General features: G+C 31.6%; 1 protein-coding gene across 1 annotated transcript in view; it reads right to left on the bottom strand.

Moving 5' to 3' along the window:
• The window catches only part of LOC124368226 (annexin B9-like), a gene marked incomplete at its 5' end in the record, with an annotated part of 36,982 nt that extends 15,610 nt beyond the window's left edge, over positions 1 to 21,372 (bottom strand). Inside the window, 3 exons of the mRNA XM_046825502.1 lie at positions 6,139 to 6,343; positions 10,056 to 10,232; positions 21,241 to 21,372. Coding sequence (XP_046681458.1) covers positions 6,139 to 6,343; positions 10,056 to 10,232; positions 21,241 to 21,372 — 514 coding nt within the window. The remainder of the gene's footprint in view (positions 1 to 6,138; positions 6,344 to 10,055; positions 10,233 to 21,240) is intronic.
• Between the last annotated feature and the right edge of the window lie 1,342 nt (positions 21,373 to 22,714).

Genomic DNA, 22,714 nt, shown 5'->3' with positions numbered 1-22,714 from the left:
TACCTGAATAACACTTTTACAGGCTAGGAATTGATTGGGCAAAAATTTCCTAAATATCCTGCCTCTTTGCTTTGACCTCCAAGAAACCCATATCCTACAACACCCAGACAACTCACTCTAGAATTGTTTTAATAAAAATATGTTATGGTGATATGCTAGTAATTATGTTTTAAAAATGGATTCAGGCATCATTCACATGTGAAATGCATGAATGTCTTTTAATACAATAACTCAAATTGATCTTGTAAAAAAGGTTTCACTTTGTTTTTAATATAATACATTTCACATTATAACATACGCTAGCAGTTACGTGGCTTCGCACACAATTACGTAAGTTTTGCATGTGTATTAGCACTTCTGGTTTGAGTGAATTATATTTTCGATGGAAATGTTTAGTACGTTTTGTTACCACAATCAAGAAAATATGTCAAAAAGTATATATTTATGGCCATTGTAATCTATTCTGATCTCAGTATTTTTTATACCATAGTTGATTTTTCCTTGTTACTCCGATCAATAAAATACATCAAAAAGTGTACCTCATACTTATTATTAAATTTGCTAAAATATACAGTTAAAAGTGCATGTTTAGTAAAACTGTTAATGTTTTTACTCTGTACTCAACAAAGGTTGCAGAAAAGGTTGAAACAAGACTGTTGGTACTATCAAGCTTACTCTCTGCTTTCAGGAATAAAAATTTAAACAAATTGCGAGTTTATTTATACATTATTTATACATAATTTATACATTACTGGTTCTGCTAAGTTATACAACTTATCAGCAGAGTCCAATACATAATGTAAAAAGTCTAAATAAGTTTGTATGTATTTAAATTATTTTATTATTATTTTATTTATTGTCCCTATTTAAAGTCTATGGCACTGGATGGGCTTAATATAACAATTAAAATAGTGGCTAGTAAAGATAACTACCGCAACAAAAGAATGACTGACATATTGTCAACAATATAACTAACAATAAATAGATCTAAGCAAAACAATGACAATAACTCAACAAGAATAACAACAGTGAGGACATAACAGAAACATTACAATAAATTAAATAAATATTAACTGAAATAGAGTACAAACAAATATTTATATAAATTTAAATTTAATTCCTTTTTAGACAAGTCTGTTATTATTGTCATCGCTATCTTGGGAAACAGACCCAGTACTTTGCCTCTGCAGTAATTATTATTTGATTGTTTGTTTGATTGTGCATTGGTTGTTAGTGAAAGTGAAATAATAATAGTGAATTGAAAATAGTTGTTAAATAAATGAAACTGTTTGATGTCATAAAACGATGTTTACACAGAACAGCTGATTACATGTAACAGGCTCTTTCAATCTATAATGTTTTTAAATTCATATATCTTTTTCTATTTACCTGATTTTTTCCATGAATTTTTTCAAAATTTGAATAGCTATTCCGCTATTTGGGGCGGAGACAAATCCAACAAATCAGAGATTATTATCATCGATACAGCCATTCTTGAATTGTAAATGGTGTAATTAATCCGACTTTGTTTTATGTAAATATATATTTTAATATTCCAAATCAATGGTAAATTATCCTTAATTAATTCTTAACCACACTGTACATTTTTGAACAGTTGACAATAATCAATACTTTTTATTAAAATACAATCAAAATGTTCCTGAATAGGATAATTTGATATTGCAATCAACAAGAATGAAAATAAAAGGGATTGTAATAGGTGAAAAAAAATAATAAGAAGTGCACTCATGCCCACTTAATCAACACTGTATTGCGGGCAACAGGTTACAGACATTGTAATCAACTTAATTTTCTCCATAAAGCATCTTACATTAGTTATTATTGCTACCTTACGAGATAAAATTAATCCATTGTAGTTTAGATAACACTGTGAGGAGACAAGCAAGTTGATTAAGTTACAGATAAAACCTTGATACTGTACTTGACAGGGCTGGTTAGATACTGGTATTCGTGAGATTTAACTGATTAGAGGAACTTCTTGTGTCGTTGTTTCTAACAGAATCTATTCTATTCAATAAGAAAATATTTTCTCTAACCTTATGCTGTGCTAATTTTGTGGAAAATGAAGAGAAACTAACTGACTAGCAAATAACACTACTGATTTTTATAGAGAGCAAAATCAGAAAACAAGAAATATGTAAATATTTATAAAACAGATTGATTATCCTAATATTATTCAGTAGGAGTGAATGAGGAACTTTGATGTTATTGCATTTATAAATAAAACTGTTCAAATATTTATCAGTTAAACAGCTCACTGTAAACTGATCACAGTCTAAAAATAAATACCACTCAAGGCAACCTACATAAATTCCAGATGGCAAAATACTTTGACAGGCATTTCAGTATTATTGCATAAAAACCCTGGACCTGTTCATATTAAACTTAATAGTTATAAAGACGTTATATTGTTTATTATTAGTTATTATATGTCATTGTCTATTAGAGAACTTACTTTCTGCATGGTATATGTAACTCAAAATTACTCCATACAATTTTAATTAAATACAATTTTCATTTCTAATTTTTTAAACTTTTAAAAACTGTATTGCAAACATATTGTGGTAAAACTATTTTTAAATAGAACCAACCAATGTCTCATATGACACTGACACACGTATCAACATTTCAGCATCTTCCTTACATTGTCATATCTCAAAAATTCAAAAATTGAGTTCAGCTGAATAATTTTCCTTTAAGTGGCACACATTCAGTTGTATTTTTTAATGTTCAGGACAAAACATTTTACTACAAATCAGTGTGGTGAAGTTTGCACCACAGGGAAAAGATATGAGGAAATAGGTTTGTTTTGTCAACATTAAATAGGTCTGTACATGATAAGGTGAAATACATACATCTTTTCTTTAATTTGCACATACAATTAACTGTAATATTTATAAATCACTGATGTATAAAGAAACAAACAATATTTATCATTATTTTAATAAACATCCTTTCAATTGAAGTATTTGAATTCAGTTCACATCAACATTTAATAGTAATTAATTTCTCTTCAAATAAGAAATAAATATTGTAATTCATAATTTACCAGCACTGAGTTGTCATACTGATGGTGAATAAAACTTTGAAAGAGGAATGGACGTTTCAAAATGTATTGTATATAAAATATTATAAAGGTACTTTTACAATTTAAAAACTATGGTTTCTTCAATAAGCAGACTCTAAGTTTGGCATTTAACGCAATATTTGTTTTCATTCAATTTACAACATAGTAATATGGGGAAATGTTGTAGTACTCCTAATTGTCTACTCAGTGTTTAGAAAAACCTTTATTTTTACAAAAAGAAAGTACGCTGTTACTTTATTATACATACTTATTAACTCAACATTGTTTGTTTATTAAAATGTTTCTTTGCATTTGAAAATTACTTTATTTTTTGCAGAAAAATCATAATTTATTTGAATAAATGGTTTTAAGTAAAAATACTTGTGTGTAAGTTTTTATTTACTCCGTCAACAACGTCAGTCATTCATGTAAACCTAATGACCAGTTGCTACCGAGCTGTTATTCATCAATCATGATAATATTTCAGTAAACTACATTGATTACATTACCAGAGATGCAAACTTAACTGTACAGCAATAAAATTCAGCTTTGATTTTGTAGGAAGGGCAACTAACGCATTCATGACCAGAGGGGTTCTGCATCTGGGATAGTAAACAGTCTCTATATTTAGAAACCTTAAAAAGTTTTAAAATTCAAACTATCATCTAAATGTTTTTAAAAGATTTCTTAGGAAAAGGGAGTGTATATGAATGTTGTGATGTTAACACATACTGCCTATACATGTAATTTGTTTTGGAAATAAGTTTATTCAGTGTGAAGGCTTCTATTAGTTTCTTTCCTTAATAATGATCAAAGAATGGATTGCATTCATTAACCATTAATAAATAGGCGATCAACTACTGGTAAACCACAACAACTTGGTTTCCTGTGGTTTCTACACCACAGGAATTCCACTTTTGAAAGGAAGTGGGTACACAAAGGGAACGGTGTGGTAACTCACACCAAGGCTCAAGAACACAGCATGAGGAACTGGCAGACACGATGGTTGCTGGAGAGCAGACGTTGAACGGCCAGGCAGATTACAGACCTGAGAGGATGGGTGGAGCAACATGGGGAGGTAAATGTCTACCTGACAGAGTTCTTCACCGGTCATGGCAACTGCCAAGCGTACTTGTTTAAAATGGGTAAGTTAGAAAGCTCGGAATGTCCCTATGGGGATGCGGAGCGGCGCCAACCACATGTTCTTCTTCTGCAGACGGTGGGAAAACGAAAGAAGGGCATTTGAGATTGCCATAGGTCAATTCTCGCCGGATAACATTGTTCAGAAAATGGATTCTTGACAGACAGACTTGGAACACTGTTCTGCTTATGTAAAGGGGGAGCTGAAAACCAAGAAATTAGAAGAAGAAAGGTTATACAGTCCCAATATTGCCCAATCGATGTGCTAACACTGTGGGTGCTCTTTGTTTGCTTAAGTAGGCACCCTCTTGAAGTAATGCAGAAAGCAGTCTCAAACCCTGGTGGGGTTTTAGTGGGTATAAATCTCACTAACCAGTGAATTCCGTTGACGATGCATTAGAATTTTCCCCATCAATAAAAAACACAATGCAGGAATTCCAGTCTTGATCTGGTGGGCTGTTCAAATCTAGTTTTCAGTCACCATCTTCCAGAAATTTGGACAGTTCTAATAGACTTCAACTGACGCAAGAAGACCAATTTCAATACACTGCAACCTCAAACCATAATTAAAGCCGAAAGCCTCCTAGAGTCACGTTACTATCTCCAATCAATGAACAAGGCAATGTAGAGTGCAAGACAGGACAGTAATAAAAAAAAAAAATACAGATTTATTCATATATGCATATTTTTACACTGATATTACATTAAGTGGGAGAAGATTATAGACTGTTGAAAGGCTGAGAGGGAGATGAGTACACAAAACGGAAATAACTGATTACTATCTTGATTGATAGACCATATTACTCTAGTTGCACTTTTATGAACATCAAAGACTCAATTATTGTACATCAAATTCTTGTTGATAATTTGTTGCTTCTAAATGAATGCTTCATAGCATGGGTAAAATTCGTATTTCTTTTTAATAATATGTATATTTTAGATTGATTTACAAAAGGTGTTTGATTTACATTTTAAATTTTAGAGGTATAGAAAAGAATAGAAGAATAGAACTACATCCCATCCCCATGAAGATTCACATCGGAGTCCCAAAATACAATACAATGTATACTAAAAGAGAAATTGTATAGCAAAATTTAACAAATCCTATATCAAACGAACATTTGCTAACCAGTTTATTTATTTATACTAATTTATACCCGTTTTTTGCTGTGTTTATTATAATGCCCATATGTACAAACTCCTGTAAACATCCCAAATTTAAGGAAATAGCTTTTATAGTAATATTATTAGGTTCACACACTTAATTTACGATTCCACTGGACTTCATATATGGATTCCTTAAGTAACACACAGCATAGACAGGACTAAATTTTATTTGAAGTATGAAAAATATGAGATTTTTTATGTTAATAAGGACATAACAGGATTTTCTTACGATTGTATTGTTGTGTTGTCTGTCCATCTGTGTGTTAACTCCTGAGAGAAAGGTTCTAAGACTTGAAACTTGTACATGGGTTTCTCTTGGTCTAAGGAGGAATCCTACTGATTTTGGGTCAAAAGTTTGAAGAGTCTGTCTGTCTGTCCATCAGTGCGATAACGTTTGATAGAAAAGTTCTACTTGATAAAATCCTTTTGGTCCAAGGAAGAACTGTTCTGATTTTAGGGTCAAAAGATCAAAGAGCAGTCTGTCCATCTGTGTGATAAATTTTGACAGAAAGGTCCTAGACACCTGCAACTTGGTAAATAGTTTCTCTTGGTCCAAAGAAGAACTATTGATTTTGGAGTCAAAGGATAAAAGGGCAGTCTGTCTATCTGTACATACATGTGATAACTCTTTCATTGAGTTCTGTTGGGTCCTTTGATATTCTGTTGTATTGGTTTATTCCAAAATTGCCAATGCCTCTGAAATGGGACTCACCCACGCGCAAGAGCAGTTGTAAGATACTTACATCTCTCGTAAGCTCCGCGCATGGCATGTATCTCATGGTTGGTGGCAGCACACATCAACTCCACCAGAGTGTTCTCGTTGGTGCCGATACCGCTGAGGGCGTGATGCAGCTCCTTGGCCTGGTACTCAGGAATTGGTGTCATCAGTGCCAAGATCAAGTCCTCGAAATTTCCACTCAGCTCGCTCTTCAGATTCGAGATAAGATCCTGGCAATGGTTAAACAAACTTAATTATTACATCTGCAATTTCCACATATATACTTAAAGAACTGAAAAGAAGATGAAACATTAAACCAATGACTACATAAAGCAGTCATAATTGATTCCACCTCTGAAGTGACCACCGCCTGATATCTAAGTGTTTCTCATAATTGCACAGCAATTGATTTCAGTCAATGTAAGATTCACCAGTCTGCAAACTTGTAATAATGCAGTTGTCACGATTCATATACCACTGAAATCAGAGAGAGTTGTATATTTCAATGGTATATGTTGTATAGTTATAATGGCAACAGAAACATATTTAAAAAATAATAAATATCATATGTAGGTGGTCGAAATTGATTTAAATACATAGTGGAGTTATTTTGTTACAAATGTAAAGATAATATTTGTTTAATATGTGTTTTACATTATTATCAATGCTTTATTTTGCATTTCTATATTACTCAATTGATAGCCATTTATTCAAAACTCGTTGATTTTATGACAAACTAATTATGAAATTGAATAATTAGTAAACCTAGATATTTAGGGTAGTGAGCTATGTTATTATTTTAGTTAATTTCAATTAATTATAATAAACATATTTTTATTTTATAGAACATGTTATGATTTACTCTTATGTATAGGTTAGAAACACTTGTACTGTAAACACAAATCGATCTTGGATTTTTATTTTTTTATATATTATCATTCTTTGTCAGGGGTGCTCTAATAGTTAATATAAAACTCCAAATTATTTCAAAAAACTTAGGTTTTTCAAGTGAAACAAATTATTCCCAATATAGAAAGTTTTATACACTAAAACAATCTACAGGTTTTTGCAAAAATTATTTTGTATAATAAATACAATTTCATAGTAAATAAAACAGCTTTAACACTTTCTTGTTTAAAAGTCATGAACTTGATCAACTTTTTAAAATGCTTTCTTAGCATTAATATTTTGCAAATCCACACCACTATTGCACATTAGTACAAAAGTAATTACACTAAGAGAAATAATTGTTAGTAATATAATTTTTTTTTTATTATAGAAAATTTTCTCAATGCTATTTTTCAAACAGTAGGTACATGTTTTGGCTGTTTTTTATTCAAATACGAGTGCTTTTTTATTAACAAAGGTCATAAATGAGTAACAAGCCATAACGGCCATGAAAATTGTCGCTTCCATGATGGCCACAACATTAACACAAATGAGACTTAACTACTGCATACTAAAAATGTATGAGGGTTCACTGATAACAGGGTGGGCACACAAGTCATGACAGTTTGATAGAGTTCTAAAATTATTTCAGTTGTATGTACTTTTTCTAATAATTATTTAAACCACTATTTGTTATTCCATAAAGTCTCTTACAAGATTACTTTTACAATCTGTCATTAAATATTATTCTTTCAATCTATTTTGCAAATATTTTAATCAAACCAAAATAATCATTTTCCACAAGTAATATATTTTTTTACCGTGTAACTTCTCGAATACTAAAATTGTTAATTTTGCTCCAGGTATAAAATTGCACTTTCTATTACATAAATACAAATTTAAATATTACAGAGAACAAATCTACAAAAATAATTATCTACATTTGAAAAACTTAGCAGTTACACACAGAATCTGATACTGATGAGCTTCCTTGCAAATGAGCCTGCCCACTCTGAAAAACACCAATGTCTACCATAAGAAAAACAAAGTACTAACATTCATAACTACGAAATTCTTATCTTAACTGGTGCATAACTTCTGAACGTTCTTAAATACTTTAAAAGAACTTTACAAAAAAGATAAACAGCATACAACTTACTGACAGCTGTGATAAACCCTGAAGAATGATTAAAATATCAATTCTGTATTGAACAAATTTTATTAATCAACTCCACTGTGATCATAATTGCATATTTCATAAATCATGTTTTGTGTCCACGGTTTCATCAAACAAATTACTCACAATAAGGTGTAACTTAACCCTTAAAGCGCCAAACAGTTTCAGCTAAACTCTGGATTAGCGCTCATTTATCACAAAAAAATTAAAATTAGATTTTCTCAACGCTAATTTTAATTTCTTTTTTTAGGTAACAAAATAAAACAGAAACTGCAAAAAAATATCTTTTATCATATTTATTGCCCAAAATACACATGATTTACTATGTAGCGTTCCAGCTCCTTTATAAATTTTACCCAATGCTTACTGTTTCCTTTTATTATTATGTATATCAATGATGACATTGCGTGCTTATATGTACTAGAATAGAACTAGAAAATAAGTATATTACATATTTAATACAAAGTTATAATAAAAAAAATTAAATTTACGTGCCAAAAATTTTAAAACCAAATATTTTCCAAATTCTTAGTCCTCTAACGGGTGTTATTTTTATAATAATTACAAAATGGTTTTCAGATGTTTATAGAAGTAAATAAAATATTGTAACACTTATTGGAGTAAAGACAAGCCTAAATAAAAAAAAATAAACATAAATGTAGAATTTCGGAACAAGAGCTAAAGTACATAATTATAAATATAAGGAGTAAAAAATATTTCTACGAGGAAAAAGACTTTTATCGCCATTCAAGAAACTGTTTATTTCAAAAGTTTATAAATATATAACTTTCATAAAAAGATGATCATATAACACATAAAACTACACAGTAGTTTACCGATCAACTATTCGCACTGCTTCAACAGGATATGAAGAAGAACACAAGAGCTGCCCGGCGCGCGGCGAGGCAGTGACGTACGCATAAATGCGCTTGCGGCGTTGAGCAATACTACCAAACTGCCAGCTGTTCAACAAAAAACCGGTTCAGTATCGATCGTTAAACACAAAGATTGTCACGTGATGTGGCACAGCCCCGCTACACTACTGTAACATACACCCCTCACAGTCTAGCGGACAAACTCTGAACTAACAGTGCAAAATAGTAAAAACAAGTATATTGCGCGTCTACGCGCTTACGGCGTTCAGAGCAAAGTCGATCCTCGCGCGCATATGCGCTTACGGCGCTTTAAGGGTTTAAAATGCAAATACAAATGCAATTTTTTCAACTGGTAATGATGACTATTATTTATAGCCAAGCGTCAATCCAGAATGCAAAATATATATAAATTAAAAACCTCCAGAATTGTCCATAATCCTTTACATGAAAATGAATTGCGCCTATTGCTGAATTATAATACTGTACCCTCTGTGGAATATCAATTAGCATAAAGATGGCTTATACATTTTTTTAAATAAAAAATATTAAAATACAAAGTAAATGTTTACAAAACTAAAAAAAGATATTATTGTACACCGATAAAAAAATTACAAAACAAAAATATAATAGACTGGCTAAGTACCAAATAACTAATAATAGTGCACCGATGCTTAAATTCATTTTTATTCATTCACTTAAACCAAACTTTAATAAAATCACGATACTTAAAAATCCAACACAACTAATTTTGTAACATTATAAAAATCTAATAGTTAATTATATTTCACAATTAATTAGTGGAGTGATGATCATCATAGCAAAGAACAACATTGTACATTGCATCCACATGCTCCACTCATTCCAATCAACTGGTAATAGAGATCAATTGAATGCTTCGTAGAGGGGATACAACCCCGACAATGAAACAAACTGGAATAAAAAAACAGTGAAAATGCTGTGGATTGAATTGTAAATAAGGTGGATCATGTTGTGTCAACCTACTTTGCCGTACATAGTCTTGAACTGGTGTGCAATCTCCTGTCGCTGAGCATTGGTTCGGTTTGTCAACACCTGGATGATAGCTTTCTCATCTGTCCCGAACCCTTTCATAGCCTTGCGGAGAATCTCCGCATCCGACTTCGGATCAAAGGGATGAGCCGGTCTAACAGTGGGAGTGCCCTGAAAAGTAATGATTCTTAAGTTAATTTTCACCATTTACAAAAAATGTTACGAATGACACGAGAACCAGAAAGTGACTTAAAAGAATTAAGGAAAAACAAGGTCTTCCTATTAAATAGGAATATTACTTGTTATAATACCAATATGGGACTACGATATAAGTAATTCTATGTTTAACCCAAGCAGAATATAAGTCTTTTTCACATTTAATCTAGTACTAAAAAAGATAATCTTACAGATTAGCATAGTTCCATATATATTTCAACTTATTTTGTGCTAACTGCTTAAACTATGCAACAGTAAAAAAACTTAATTTTAAATTAATAAATACCAATTTGAACAAACACACTTCAATTTAACAAAAATTATATACAAATCAAAAGATTTATACTAAGAAGCACAAGAAATACTTATCAAAACAAAAGTATTCAAATCTTTTGAATGACAATATAGTTTGTGTAAATAAAATACGCTACTAATTAAAAGCACATTCAAGTAGTAATAAGTTACAGAAATAGTTAACAATTGATTATTTGTTTGAACTAGCATTATACACATTTAATTAAACGCTGAGCAAAACCAGAGAGAAAATTTAATCGGATGAGTCAAATAAGTGACGAGACCCACTGCAGTAAAACATTCCAACAATTTACTTTTTGTCTTTTCAATCATAAGATCCAATCCAGTAGATGGAATGATAAGTGCTTACATCAAATCCATTCAGGAATAAACTTTCTCCAATAAAGATTATGTAAAGAAATCAAGATATATAAAAGGATCGAAAATTTAAAAAAAATGTATGTGTACAAATTTTTTGTTAACCTAAACGAATAAAATTAAAGTCTTTTTTCAACAGATTTTTAAGTAGAAGATTGGAGTAAGAAGATGATGTTGGTAGATAGAAGGAGCAAATTAACAACAAAACAACTTAGCGGGTGAAAGCGACAGTACAGAAAGGGGGTGAGAGAAAGCCTAATTTCATCACAGAAGTGGGTCTCAAGACTGATGCAATAAAGTCTTGTTTGTGCTTGAGCTTTATTATCACCAGACACGCCTCGGGTAAATGAGAGAGCATCTGTACGATCTCTCGTGTGCACCTTGTACATTTATTCAACCCCTTCGCTGCCAATGTCCAATATAACAGACGTCCAAAGTTTCTCATATACTAATGACGTCCAATTTATCTAATATCTACAAAACTTTTACAAATTAGTTATATGAGCACAACTGCCATGAAACTACGTAAAAGAATACAGGACATTCTAACTTCATGAGAAAATAATTTAAACACATCTGGAATCAACATCTAAGGTTACCGTTCTACACTGCATTGAAAAATTAGCAACACCATTTAATTCTAGAACAATTATTATTAGTCCGGTCAATTTAGCCAAAAAATAGGGGTAACTTTGCATTAATTCCCAGAAAGCTGAAAATTTGCATAGATGTTAGGGACACCATTGTTATGAAATTGTGAAAAGTCCCCATCGATCCCATGTCTGCAAAATTTTTTATTCAAGGTCAAATTTCACAAAAATAGGTTTTTTTAATTTTTCTGCGAAACGGTTAGTTTTATGAAAAAATATTTCAAACATAAATTGTAGATCATGCAATTATCTACAAAAATGCTCCTTATGATTTTTTTTATAACACTAACCATTTTTGAGAAAAAAACAATTACAAAATTTTCTTACGCTGTATTTTCCATGATAAATGTGTTATTGTTGATCACGGTATGAAGACGTTACTTAACACGAGTATTCAAGGGGGGAATCAATTTACTGATTACTTGAAGAATGTAGATTCAGCGACAAATCATGTGCAGTGTCACAAACAATACAATAGAAAGAGTACATTTGCAGCAGCAAAACGGCAACATGAGGAATCAGCTAGCACCTCTCAAAAACTCCTCCTCGTACTAGAGCACATGTAAGTGAGTCATATTTTTCTTTTAAAAATTGTTGTTTATTTTGCGGCGACGAATTGAGTAAAGAATACAAAAAGAAACAAGCATAGAAATCTCGTCAAAAATTTTGTAACGTTAGAACTCTTTCATTTAAAGACTCATTTATGAAAGCAGCTCAGTCTCGTGACACCGCAAAAACTATTGTTGCTCACATCGGGTTTGAACACGATTTAGTTACTGCTGAAGCTAAGTACCATAATGATTGCTTAGTATGATTTTTAAAGCTGACCACCGGAGGCTAAGTCAGCCGTCCTCAAGATGAAGCATTGTATCTCGCCATGGAGGAAAATTTTCAAATATTGAAAGTAGTGATGACTGGCAGTTTACGTTAGAAGAATTAGAAAATATTTGTAAAAACGTAAGTGTTGATAACAGAAAAATTAAATTACGATTGAAGTTAAATTATAGTAATAGAGTCATTATTACTCAGAAACTAGGACAATTAACATTGCATGTTTTCTTGTTAATTATCTTATTATCAATCAAGCTTAGAGTGAAAAAACCTAAAGGCAAAGAAGAGCAATTGAAGGTGAAGGTCCTATCAACTGTGGCAGCAATTATTCGGGAATATGATCAATCGGTTCAATCATATACAGTTTTAACATGCTATGACTGGCTATGATAAAAACATCAGCAATGTTTCAAAGGGGTAAAAACAACAATTTTTTAATTGTTTGAAAAGAAAATTTTATTACTTGTGCACAAGCTTTCCAAGATATCAACTCTTCACAGAAATTCGCTTTCTTCTGTCTATATATGGAGTTCCAAAATATTACTTCGATAGACAAATTTCGTTACTTATCTTTTGCAAAACAAACACGTAATAAAAAACGTGTGCAATTAGCTTGCCTTCCTCCAATCGCAGCTGCCGCTCACCAAAAGTTTTATCGTGTATATTACTAGGTTCAGGTGTGGCTTGGTAATCAACTAGACCCAGAACAATGGGGTTGGAAGCATGTCAATAATGCATTGGAACCAACCCACACGCTTCTTCCACCTGCACCAGAAAACCTCCTTAATTCTGTTTCTGCAACTGCAAAAAGGGGTGTAACTTAAGATGCAGCTGCAAAAAAGTAGAATTATTTTGTTCACTAGCGTGCACCACTTGTCAAGGCCAATCGTGTTCAAATGTAGAATCTCCAACAGAAGAAGGTTTTTACATGAGCAACGAAACAACTGATGTATCGCTGTTAGGACAATTTACATCTATTCAAGAAGATGAGGAGGAAGAAGAAAATAGAGAGAGAGAAAAAGATGGAGGGGAAGAAGAGGAAATAATTAGTGACGATGATGATGAATAAAATATGTTTACAATCAAGTATAACGGGACTTGTCACTCGAGCTGTACCTGATCGACAACGACCACACTAACAAGAGTGCAACGACTGAAAAGAAGAAGAATAACCAAACATTCATTAAATTTTACTGGAATAGACTGTGGAATAGGCCTACCGGGGAAACCACATTAAAAAAATCGCGCTAGGTACACTACCTCATAGGGGGCGTGGAAACGTGTCCATATTATAGACAATACAGCATAAAAAAATTTTGTACCGGTAATTGTTTTTTCTCAAAAATGGTTAGTGGTGTGAAAAAAAGTATAAGGAGCATTTTTGTAGATAATTGCATGATCTACGTTTTTGTTTGAAACATTTTTTATAAAACTAACCGTTTCGCTGAAAAATTCAAAAAACCTATTTTTGTGAAATTTGACCTTGAATAAAAAATTTTGCAGACATGGGATCGATGGGGACTTTTCGCAATTTCATAACAATGGTGTCCCTAACATCTATGCAAATTTTCAGCTTTCTGGGAATTTATGCAAGGGTCAATGTCTAAATTGACCGGGCTAAATTTCGGCCTCACTGTGGAGAGCCACCTTCAATCAACAGATGTTAAACTAAAACTGCCAATAACACATATCTGGTTATACAGCTTAATTGAAGGCGGTGGAGATGGCTATAACTTAATTAATCTACAACATATGATCAAACTATGATTATTATGGCTTTTTTATCACAGGCTAACTTTAATCATCTACAAAATATGATAAAACTGTGATTATTATGGCTTATTTATCATAGGCTGACAACTTTTCTATAATCTAACACTATTTTATTTAGTGCCAATTTTCTTTCTTGATTATTTCTATATCCTCTCTTATTATCTTTTGATAGGAGGAATTTTTTGCAAATAGTTTTGTTAGGTAAAATTCTACTACATGTTACATTTTGTAACTGTATTATATTATGGCTGATTATTCTGTATCCAAAAAGAGATAGGAAATTTGAACAACCCTAATTATATCTAGTCATCCAAGCAAGTATTTTTCTTTTTTGCTAAAAACAACAAGTTTTTTTTAATAAAACTTAATAAGTCACAACTTTTTAAATTAGATATTGAAATTTCCCATTCTATTTCTTGAAAGTTTAACAATCCCCAAAGTGCCTGTTGATAAAAAGGTTAATTCAACAACCAGAGAAAGAAATAGAATGAGCATTCTCATATTTTAAAGGGCACTACAGAAGTTGAAGCCAAACCACACCACTTTATAGGTGATAACATTGAACCAGTCAGAAACTGGTACTCAATTTTAATACACCATGGTTCAATAATAATGTTGTAAGGAATAGTAAAAGCCATAGTAATTATGACAATTTGTACTTGTGAGCAGAAGTTATTGGCATGACGATAAGCATTTCAGAAAGTCTAGTTTACTTTTTATACTTATAAGAATAAATTTAAAACATGAGAAACAAAACTTTTCCTAACTACAAAACATTAAAAAGTCCTTTTTGTGAGAGCATTTTTGTTTATTTGGTCAAGCGGTTTTTATCAGTGGGGAAGCTGTTGAAAAAGACCTGAATAAAGAAATGTGTCCTTCATTTCTTTATAAACTGTGTAGTGTGGCTGAAAATGCGGTCATAAGTAAGCTATCACCATGTGTGAGCCATTCTGCGGCATGACTTGCCCAGTGTTTGTTCATCTATTAAATTGTTATCAAGCTAGCCATTAAGTCCTCTAGCAGTAATTTACTTTCTGACTTAAATTTGCCAATTAAAAAGAAGATGCAATCTGTAATTTCAAATTTAAATAATTATAAAAGTAATGGATTATTTAAATGAAATGCTGGGACCATAAATTTAAACTGAAAATAATAATATAGTGATGATAATTTTTATCTTTATATGATGTTTATAATTTATTGGTTAATGAAAAAAAGAACTGAATGTGTTTACCTAATTTTAATATAGATATGTTGATATAGCCCAGAACAAAAATCATTAAACTACAAAATTCTTCCTTGTTGTTTCCACAAAACTTTTAAAATACAACAAACTTATTATTTTTTATTAACAAAAGTAATTAAACATTTTTGAATTGTACGTAATATTAGTATACTGTAATAATTTATAGTAGTAAAATTTGTGAAATATTAAAGCTCAACACTCTGTGGTAGATGACTTGTGCATCTCCTTCCAACTCATTATTGGTGAAACTATTTTGACCAGGCTTATTTGCCACCCTTATGCCCAGGTTTTTTTTTTTTTTTTTTTTTTTTTTTTTTGTATGAACTAATCTTGTTGCTGATGAGGCAAAAGGACTTGTTTAATTCAGCATGTGCATCTCCCTTTTGGTTCCAGAAGTAAGTAAACTAGGTAGAAATAACAACAAGAGACTGTTACAATTTGTTTTCGATTATGGGATTTGTATTTACTCATTGTTTATTGTAATAAAGTATGAAAAATGTTTTGATTTGTACGTGTTTTTGTGTTTACTGCAGGATAAATATTATAAAAAGACTGAATTTAAGATTTTATAAGTATTTTTGTGTATTTTTACAAAAACTATCATAATTATGCACAAAATTTGTTGTATTTACAAAATATGAATATAGAATAAAATATTTACTTAAAAACATACTAAGGTCAACCAATAACGTAAAAATGAGATTGCAATATATATCAGATATAACAACAGAACTGTACACAAACAGAAATAGAATCAGCTGATTACTTGCTGATTACAACATTTGACTGAACACCATTATACGGCAGTAAACTAGAATTGAAAAAAAGGTAAACAAAAGAGTAACTGCGATCTAGGAAACTACTTCAAAGTGTTTCTTATCCATTTCGCTAAATCTCATACATATTCAGGCAAGAGATTATTCATCATGAAACATGATTCAGAAAACTGTTTAGCACCATAGTGCTTATCACATGGCTATCGGGATTACTGCACACGACTCGTAGTGCGCTCCCAAATATGTTGTTATTATTTGTCAAAGGGTTAATAACAAAAAAGTTAAATAGATTACATGATTTACATACTGATAATACACTTTGCTTAACATCTTTATTGTGACACATGAGTCATGTACGAACTTTAAGACTTAGTGTAGACTTAAAGAAGTCAATGTCCACTGCAGTTAATGAGTTAATACATCAATTGTGTATGTGATTACCCTAAAAATACACCAATCCCTGACATTTGTCCTCATCCTAGCTTAACAGCCTGACTCATTCTCAAACAATGGAAAGACCCAACATTCTCCATGCAATTTTTATTTCTTTCAATCCATTTTCTTTCAACCAAACATTCCCTCAATTGTTTACGTCCATCTGCCATCAAGCTCAGGCTAAGAAATTGTTTCCTACGTCACTTTAATTCTTGAGTAAGTTTCAAAACTAATAGTTCATTCTGGTACTCCCTTCTGAGATGAGGTCGCTTGGCAGAAATCACCTATTTTTGGGCTGTGTCACACTCTGGTGGCTTGTGTCAAACTCTATCACATTTCCTGACTCACTCTTAGTCTCGTCCAGAACACTCTATTGCCTTGGAGTACAAGATTCAACAAGTACAACAGAAAACCTCATGTGTTTGATATATCCTCATATGGTAGTTATTAGCTACCTGCCATGCTTAAAAATAAAGGAGATGTTAACCCAATCTGAATAGTAAATAGAAATCTCAAATTATATGTGCTCAATAAGTTTCAAATATTTTTCAGAACATCATAAAATCTAACGAATAACCTAAGCTCTGGACTTTATATGTGCTATAACCAAGAAGGAGAATAATTTCTGAACAGAATTGTAACTGGAGATGAAACTTTGTCAAGTACATGAATTTTGAGACTAAAGAACAGTCAATCACATTTTACTGATTTGACTTTAATTGAAGAACTGTGTATGTAATGCATAATAAAATGCAACGAATGTAAAAGGCAAAATTTACAACCGTAAAAGTCAGAAGATATTACAAATACAATGCTAAACAAATAATAAAAATTATAGAAAAGTCACTTTGAAAATTAATGATATTTCTTACAGCTTAAAACTTTTGCTATTAAAGGCAAGCTTAAATTAGCTTGCATTACCTACCATAAACAGCTTCTTCTTTCTAACCTGCTTAGTTTTTAGGAAATGATTCTATTTAATTATTTTGCTGCATGAACTATGGCCTGTTCTTAAATTCTGTCTTAAATTTGTTTGTTTGCAATAATTTCACAAATAAGAGAAAAAAATTGGAAATCTGTTTGTAAACAGCTGAAATCCCCATTTATTGCTTGAAATGGTGATAGATAACAACTTCCTGTTTGTGCCAAAAAATGTTGTTTATTCCCTTTCCAATGATGGGTCAGTCACATGTGAGGGTTGCCATTTGAAAATTTTGATTTGAGGTGAGCCATTCCCAGGGGGCTAACCCTCCAACATTTTTTGATACACCAAAAAGTAGATCCCCCCCTACAAAGATTCCTGAATTCCTAAATGATTGAATCGTCTACAAATTACAGAGATGGCCACTGATTTTTTGATGACCCTGTATCTAAACTAAGCATGGTAGGTCTTTATACTCAAACAACATGCTTTATTTTGACTTGAAAAGTCAGAACGTGAAGACTGAAAGTGAAAAAAAAGAACAGAAAACCATGTGTTTTCTGTCATGGACATCATATGTTGTAACTTTACCAAGATACTACTTTAAAATAAAACAATCCATATTTCATAATGTAATTTAATTAGTAACTCAATTAGGTAGAGACAGGCTAAAAGAAGGAGAGTCCAATCATCTTTTAGGCCTCATTCTGCCTGTCCTTATGGGCCACTCGCCTATTCGAGGATCTTATCAAACAGAATATGCGGGAAAGTCGTTACAGTACAAGGTCAACAGTACTAATAAAAAGTTAAAACGGTCACAGACAGGATTTGAACCTGCGCTATGTCTAACTAAAGACTCAAAGTACAACATCTTAGACCGTTCGGCCAAATGAACTCTCAATAAATATAATTATATATGTAAGTTTTCACTTTATATTAATGTTGGCTCTTAAATAGCATATAGTTAACTGTAATTTCCCATTTGTCAGGAAGTTCTGTAGTTCATAAATTTATTAGTATTGTTTATACGAGGTTGCACTATATCTCGAAGTTGAGTAAAAGAGACAACTAAAATAGCCCTAATCCACTCTCAAAATAAAGACTTTTTCAGTTCCTGCCATATCAAATTATAAGGAAACCTTAGAAAGTCCTTTAGTAGCCATGATAGGTGTTGTAATGCACATACCAAGAATAAGTTGATGTCTGATTAAAAAACACATTGCAGAGAAACTCAATACGATATGAATGTCATTAGAAATGTGATACTGAAACACTTCAGAGTTCAGAAATGAATGGCAACTCTCGCAGATCAAATCACATACCTTACTTATATTGAATACTACGAATTCAAATCCTATTTATAACAACAAAACGGCTTCCTCCGTGTTTTGATAGTAAATCTATCTATAGTTTAGCCACACCAACAAAGAAAACACAAAACTTAGCAATAACATTTTGACACTATGGTGATGTTTTTTAAAACACCTAAAAGTTATAATATTTACAATGTACACACAAAAAAACAATGCACAATATAGTCAGGTACAATAAACACATACACATATGCCCACCAGAAACGTTGTAATGTGTAATAAGTGGGCAGTAAACTGTTGAGGAAAAACAATTACATCAGATGTACAATTACATGTTATTGTTCAAATAGTTCTCTACCAAAAGCAAAGCAGACAAGAATACTCAAAGCAGCAGCAGAAAAACATTCCAAGCCATGCATGAATGACACGTTAGTGTTTCAAATATTTATAAGTGGTAACTGATAACACACTGGACATGCAATGGGTGTGGCTTGTCGTTTAGGCAGCCTGGCAGCTTCTTCTACTATTTTATCAGTTAAAATTAGTACTAAATGTGTTCTAGAAAATTCTTATTCAACAGTGGTATGCGTACCTGACTCATGAAAATTAGTTACGAAACTAAGCTATAGGTAGTTGCTTATTTCCGATCAACATTAGAAAAATCTTTGAAAATCATCAAGAGATTAATACAACTCTTTAATTGATTTAAATAACTTTTAATGTTTGTTTCAACACAAGCCTGCTGTTAGAAATATCTTAAAACACATAACAAAATATTTGTATTTTTTTACAGTTAGCCAATGTTTAAAAGATATCTTCAGTAAAATCCAATTTCATTTTAACAGCCATTACAATCGACAATAAAAAATGCATCATTACTTCTTTGTAATAAGTTTTGATAAATAAAAGTACAGTGATTGCTAGTTTTTTTAATGACCAGAGCCAAGTTATTTACGTGCAGTACAGCAAACTTTTCTGCAAACTGAAAACTGAACACTATCTGAGAATAGCTGACGAAGACAAATTACATTTTACTAAATCTGGTGCCATCAGTGTGCAGTGACCAACAGTATTAACATGATATCAAGTATCTTTCATGTATAACTTAATACTTATACATTAATCTGTTGTAACAGATCTTGAAAAACAAGAATTTCATCATTGATAAGACTGACCTAAATATTATATCTAGCTTGTAAAGACTAGACTTAGTAGACTTAAATTGTGAACCATTTACTCATTATAATTCAAATACTTGTTTGATGTATACCTTGGAAGGAAATAATAACATTTGAATCCAGTTTATTGAAAAATGTGACAAATTTCTTGATTGTGCAACTTCAGAAAATTACCCTTCAGAAGAAAGTGTAGATTACAAATTTTGTAAAGAAGAAATAACTTATTTCTGACACCACTAAAGAAAATTATTTAATAAGTTTAAAAAAAGAAATTATTAATGAATTTATTTTTTGAAGTTGACAATGAATTATACACAAATGATGGCCTCGAGAAACATTTACATTACTTAATTATCTATTAATTCCTTTCAAGTATCGGTATTGTGGTTTTTTTTGTATTTGAATGTCGCATTAATAATACAAATTTTATTTAATGCCTTTAAACTGTAATTGCTGCTAAATTATTCTATTCATGCCAGTACTATTAAATATTTTTTCCTTAAATAATCTTATTGAAAGTTAAACTGTGTTTATACATTTTTCATTTTTATTTGCAATTCAGTGGTTTAACAAAATTGCATTATTGTGAAATTAGAGAAATAAGATTAAATTTGCCACAATCATTGTGCTATGAACATCAACTGACACATAACTGATCTTGAACTTCAACAATTTTTTTTGCTGGTGTTGACGTTAAACTTACAATTTGTACAATTATAACTTGCCTATGTTCTAATCAATTTAGGTAATGATAAAGAGTTCGAAGAAAATAACCAAAAAAAAGTATTTTTGCCTTCAGTAAACTTTCTAATTCTTCACACACACAAAACTTACGTTATTACGGTGAAAGTGTTATAAATATACACTACAAGATAACATAATACTTGAGCGTTCTCGTAAGTCGAGCACACTCAATTGAAAACACACCAAAGAAAACAACAAGTGTACATAATGTATACACTACATAATTTACAACACCAATAAAAGCAACTACAACAAAATATCACTCTGATACACTCCCACAAGGTAAACACCCAAGCCTTTATAATTTCACAAACTACATTACCAATAAAAATGTGTCTATTCATAAATCTCAGATGTTAGTGTGGCCTCTAAAATGTATTATAACATGGAGACAAATCCTCAGGGGCATAATACAAGTCTCACCTTACTATAGGCCTGCTGCGACTGAGCAGGGGCTCCACCGTACGCTTGCTGATGATAGGGAGAACCCTGGGTGTTAGAGGAGGGGTATCCAGACTGAGGTGGAGGGTATGACCCTGGTTGTGATGGAGGTTGGGGGGGGGGGGGGGTGGGGGGGGGGGGGGGTGGGGGGGGGGGGGGGTGGGGGGGGGGGGGGGTGGGGGGGGGGGGGGGTGGGGGGGGGGGGGGGTGGAAATACAGTTAGAATATAAAAACATAAAAATTATGGTAGTGACGGTAAAAATACGGAGGTAAGAAAAACTATTAATAATTTTGTGTAATAGTATCGACGTTTGTTTTAAATTTATGTAAATAAAAAATTTAATATGCCAAACAATTTATTTCTCTATAGGAGATGTATTAAATAAGCAATACGCTAAACAATTTGTCCAGGCACGGAGGAGAAATGAGGAAACAGACGTCTTGAAAGTGATGTGAGTGCTTAACGTCAAGTCACTTCGAAAGAGAAATGGGCGTAACCGCCAACAGATCGCTTCGAAACAACGTTGGGTATTACTTTTGTCTAGGACACTTAGCTACTACAGTAGTCCAACGATGTCTGTTTTAACATTATACTCACAGAAGGATGATGTCAGTTTTTATTCAGACGTCATATATTTAGATAAACCTAAATTTATCGTGAATTCAAGTTAATTAATAATATAGCTAAAGACTTAGAATTGCTTACATTTGAACATTTCATTCAATAAATAGTGTTTTTGTTGCTGTAATAAGTAATGTTAAAGAAGTATTTGAATCTGTACCTAAATGTATGTTAATTTTTTTAAGTTCATTCACATACCTTTAAGATACGTTTCCTAATTACAGTGAACTGCAAGAGGAAAAAGTAAAATTCATTACTTCTTAAAATGCTTTGTCGATTATAATCGTAACTATTCTAGTTTAATATATTTTATTTGTTTAATTATAAATGTAAAACATAAAGTTAGAATGGGTGGAAGGAAAATATGGGTCATCAATTAAGTTTGATATGAAACATTTATTTTATATAGTTACATTTTGACTTGAGGGGAGTATATAAAATTATATATTTAAGGATATAAAACGAAAATTTCTATTACAATCGTCTTCAAACCATTATAAATCCTATATTTTTATTTAGTAGTCATTTGTATACAAATATATGGCAAATTACTCTTTAATAAATTACAATGTATTTAATATTTAACGTTATTTTTAGAGCTTTAAAATATATATCTCTTAATTTTGTATACGCTTTTCGCTCCACTCACGTTTTTATATTCCATTGTGCAAGTAATTACATAAATCTTATTATAATTTATAATTGCAGATAAATTGCTAGAATCAAATACGAATATTGATAACGTGATTTATAATGTTCAATCAATAATTTATGTTTTAATGAGTATATGTTACGCGTATAAGTTTAAGGGGTTTGGGAAAAATAAATATAACC

The sequence above is a fragment of the Homalodisca vitripennis genome, chromosome 8 (assembly GCF_021130785.1).
Source record: "Homalodisca vitripennis isolate AUS2020 chromosome 8, UT_GWSS_2.1, whole genome shotgun sequence".
Taxonomy (NCBI): Eukaryota; Metazoa; Arthropoda; class Insecta; order Hemiptera; family Cicadellidae; genus Homalodisca; species Homalodisca vitripennis.
Note: the sequence above shows the minus strand (reverse complement) of the source record. Positions and strands in the feature narration are given on the sequence as shown.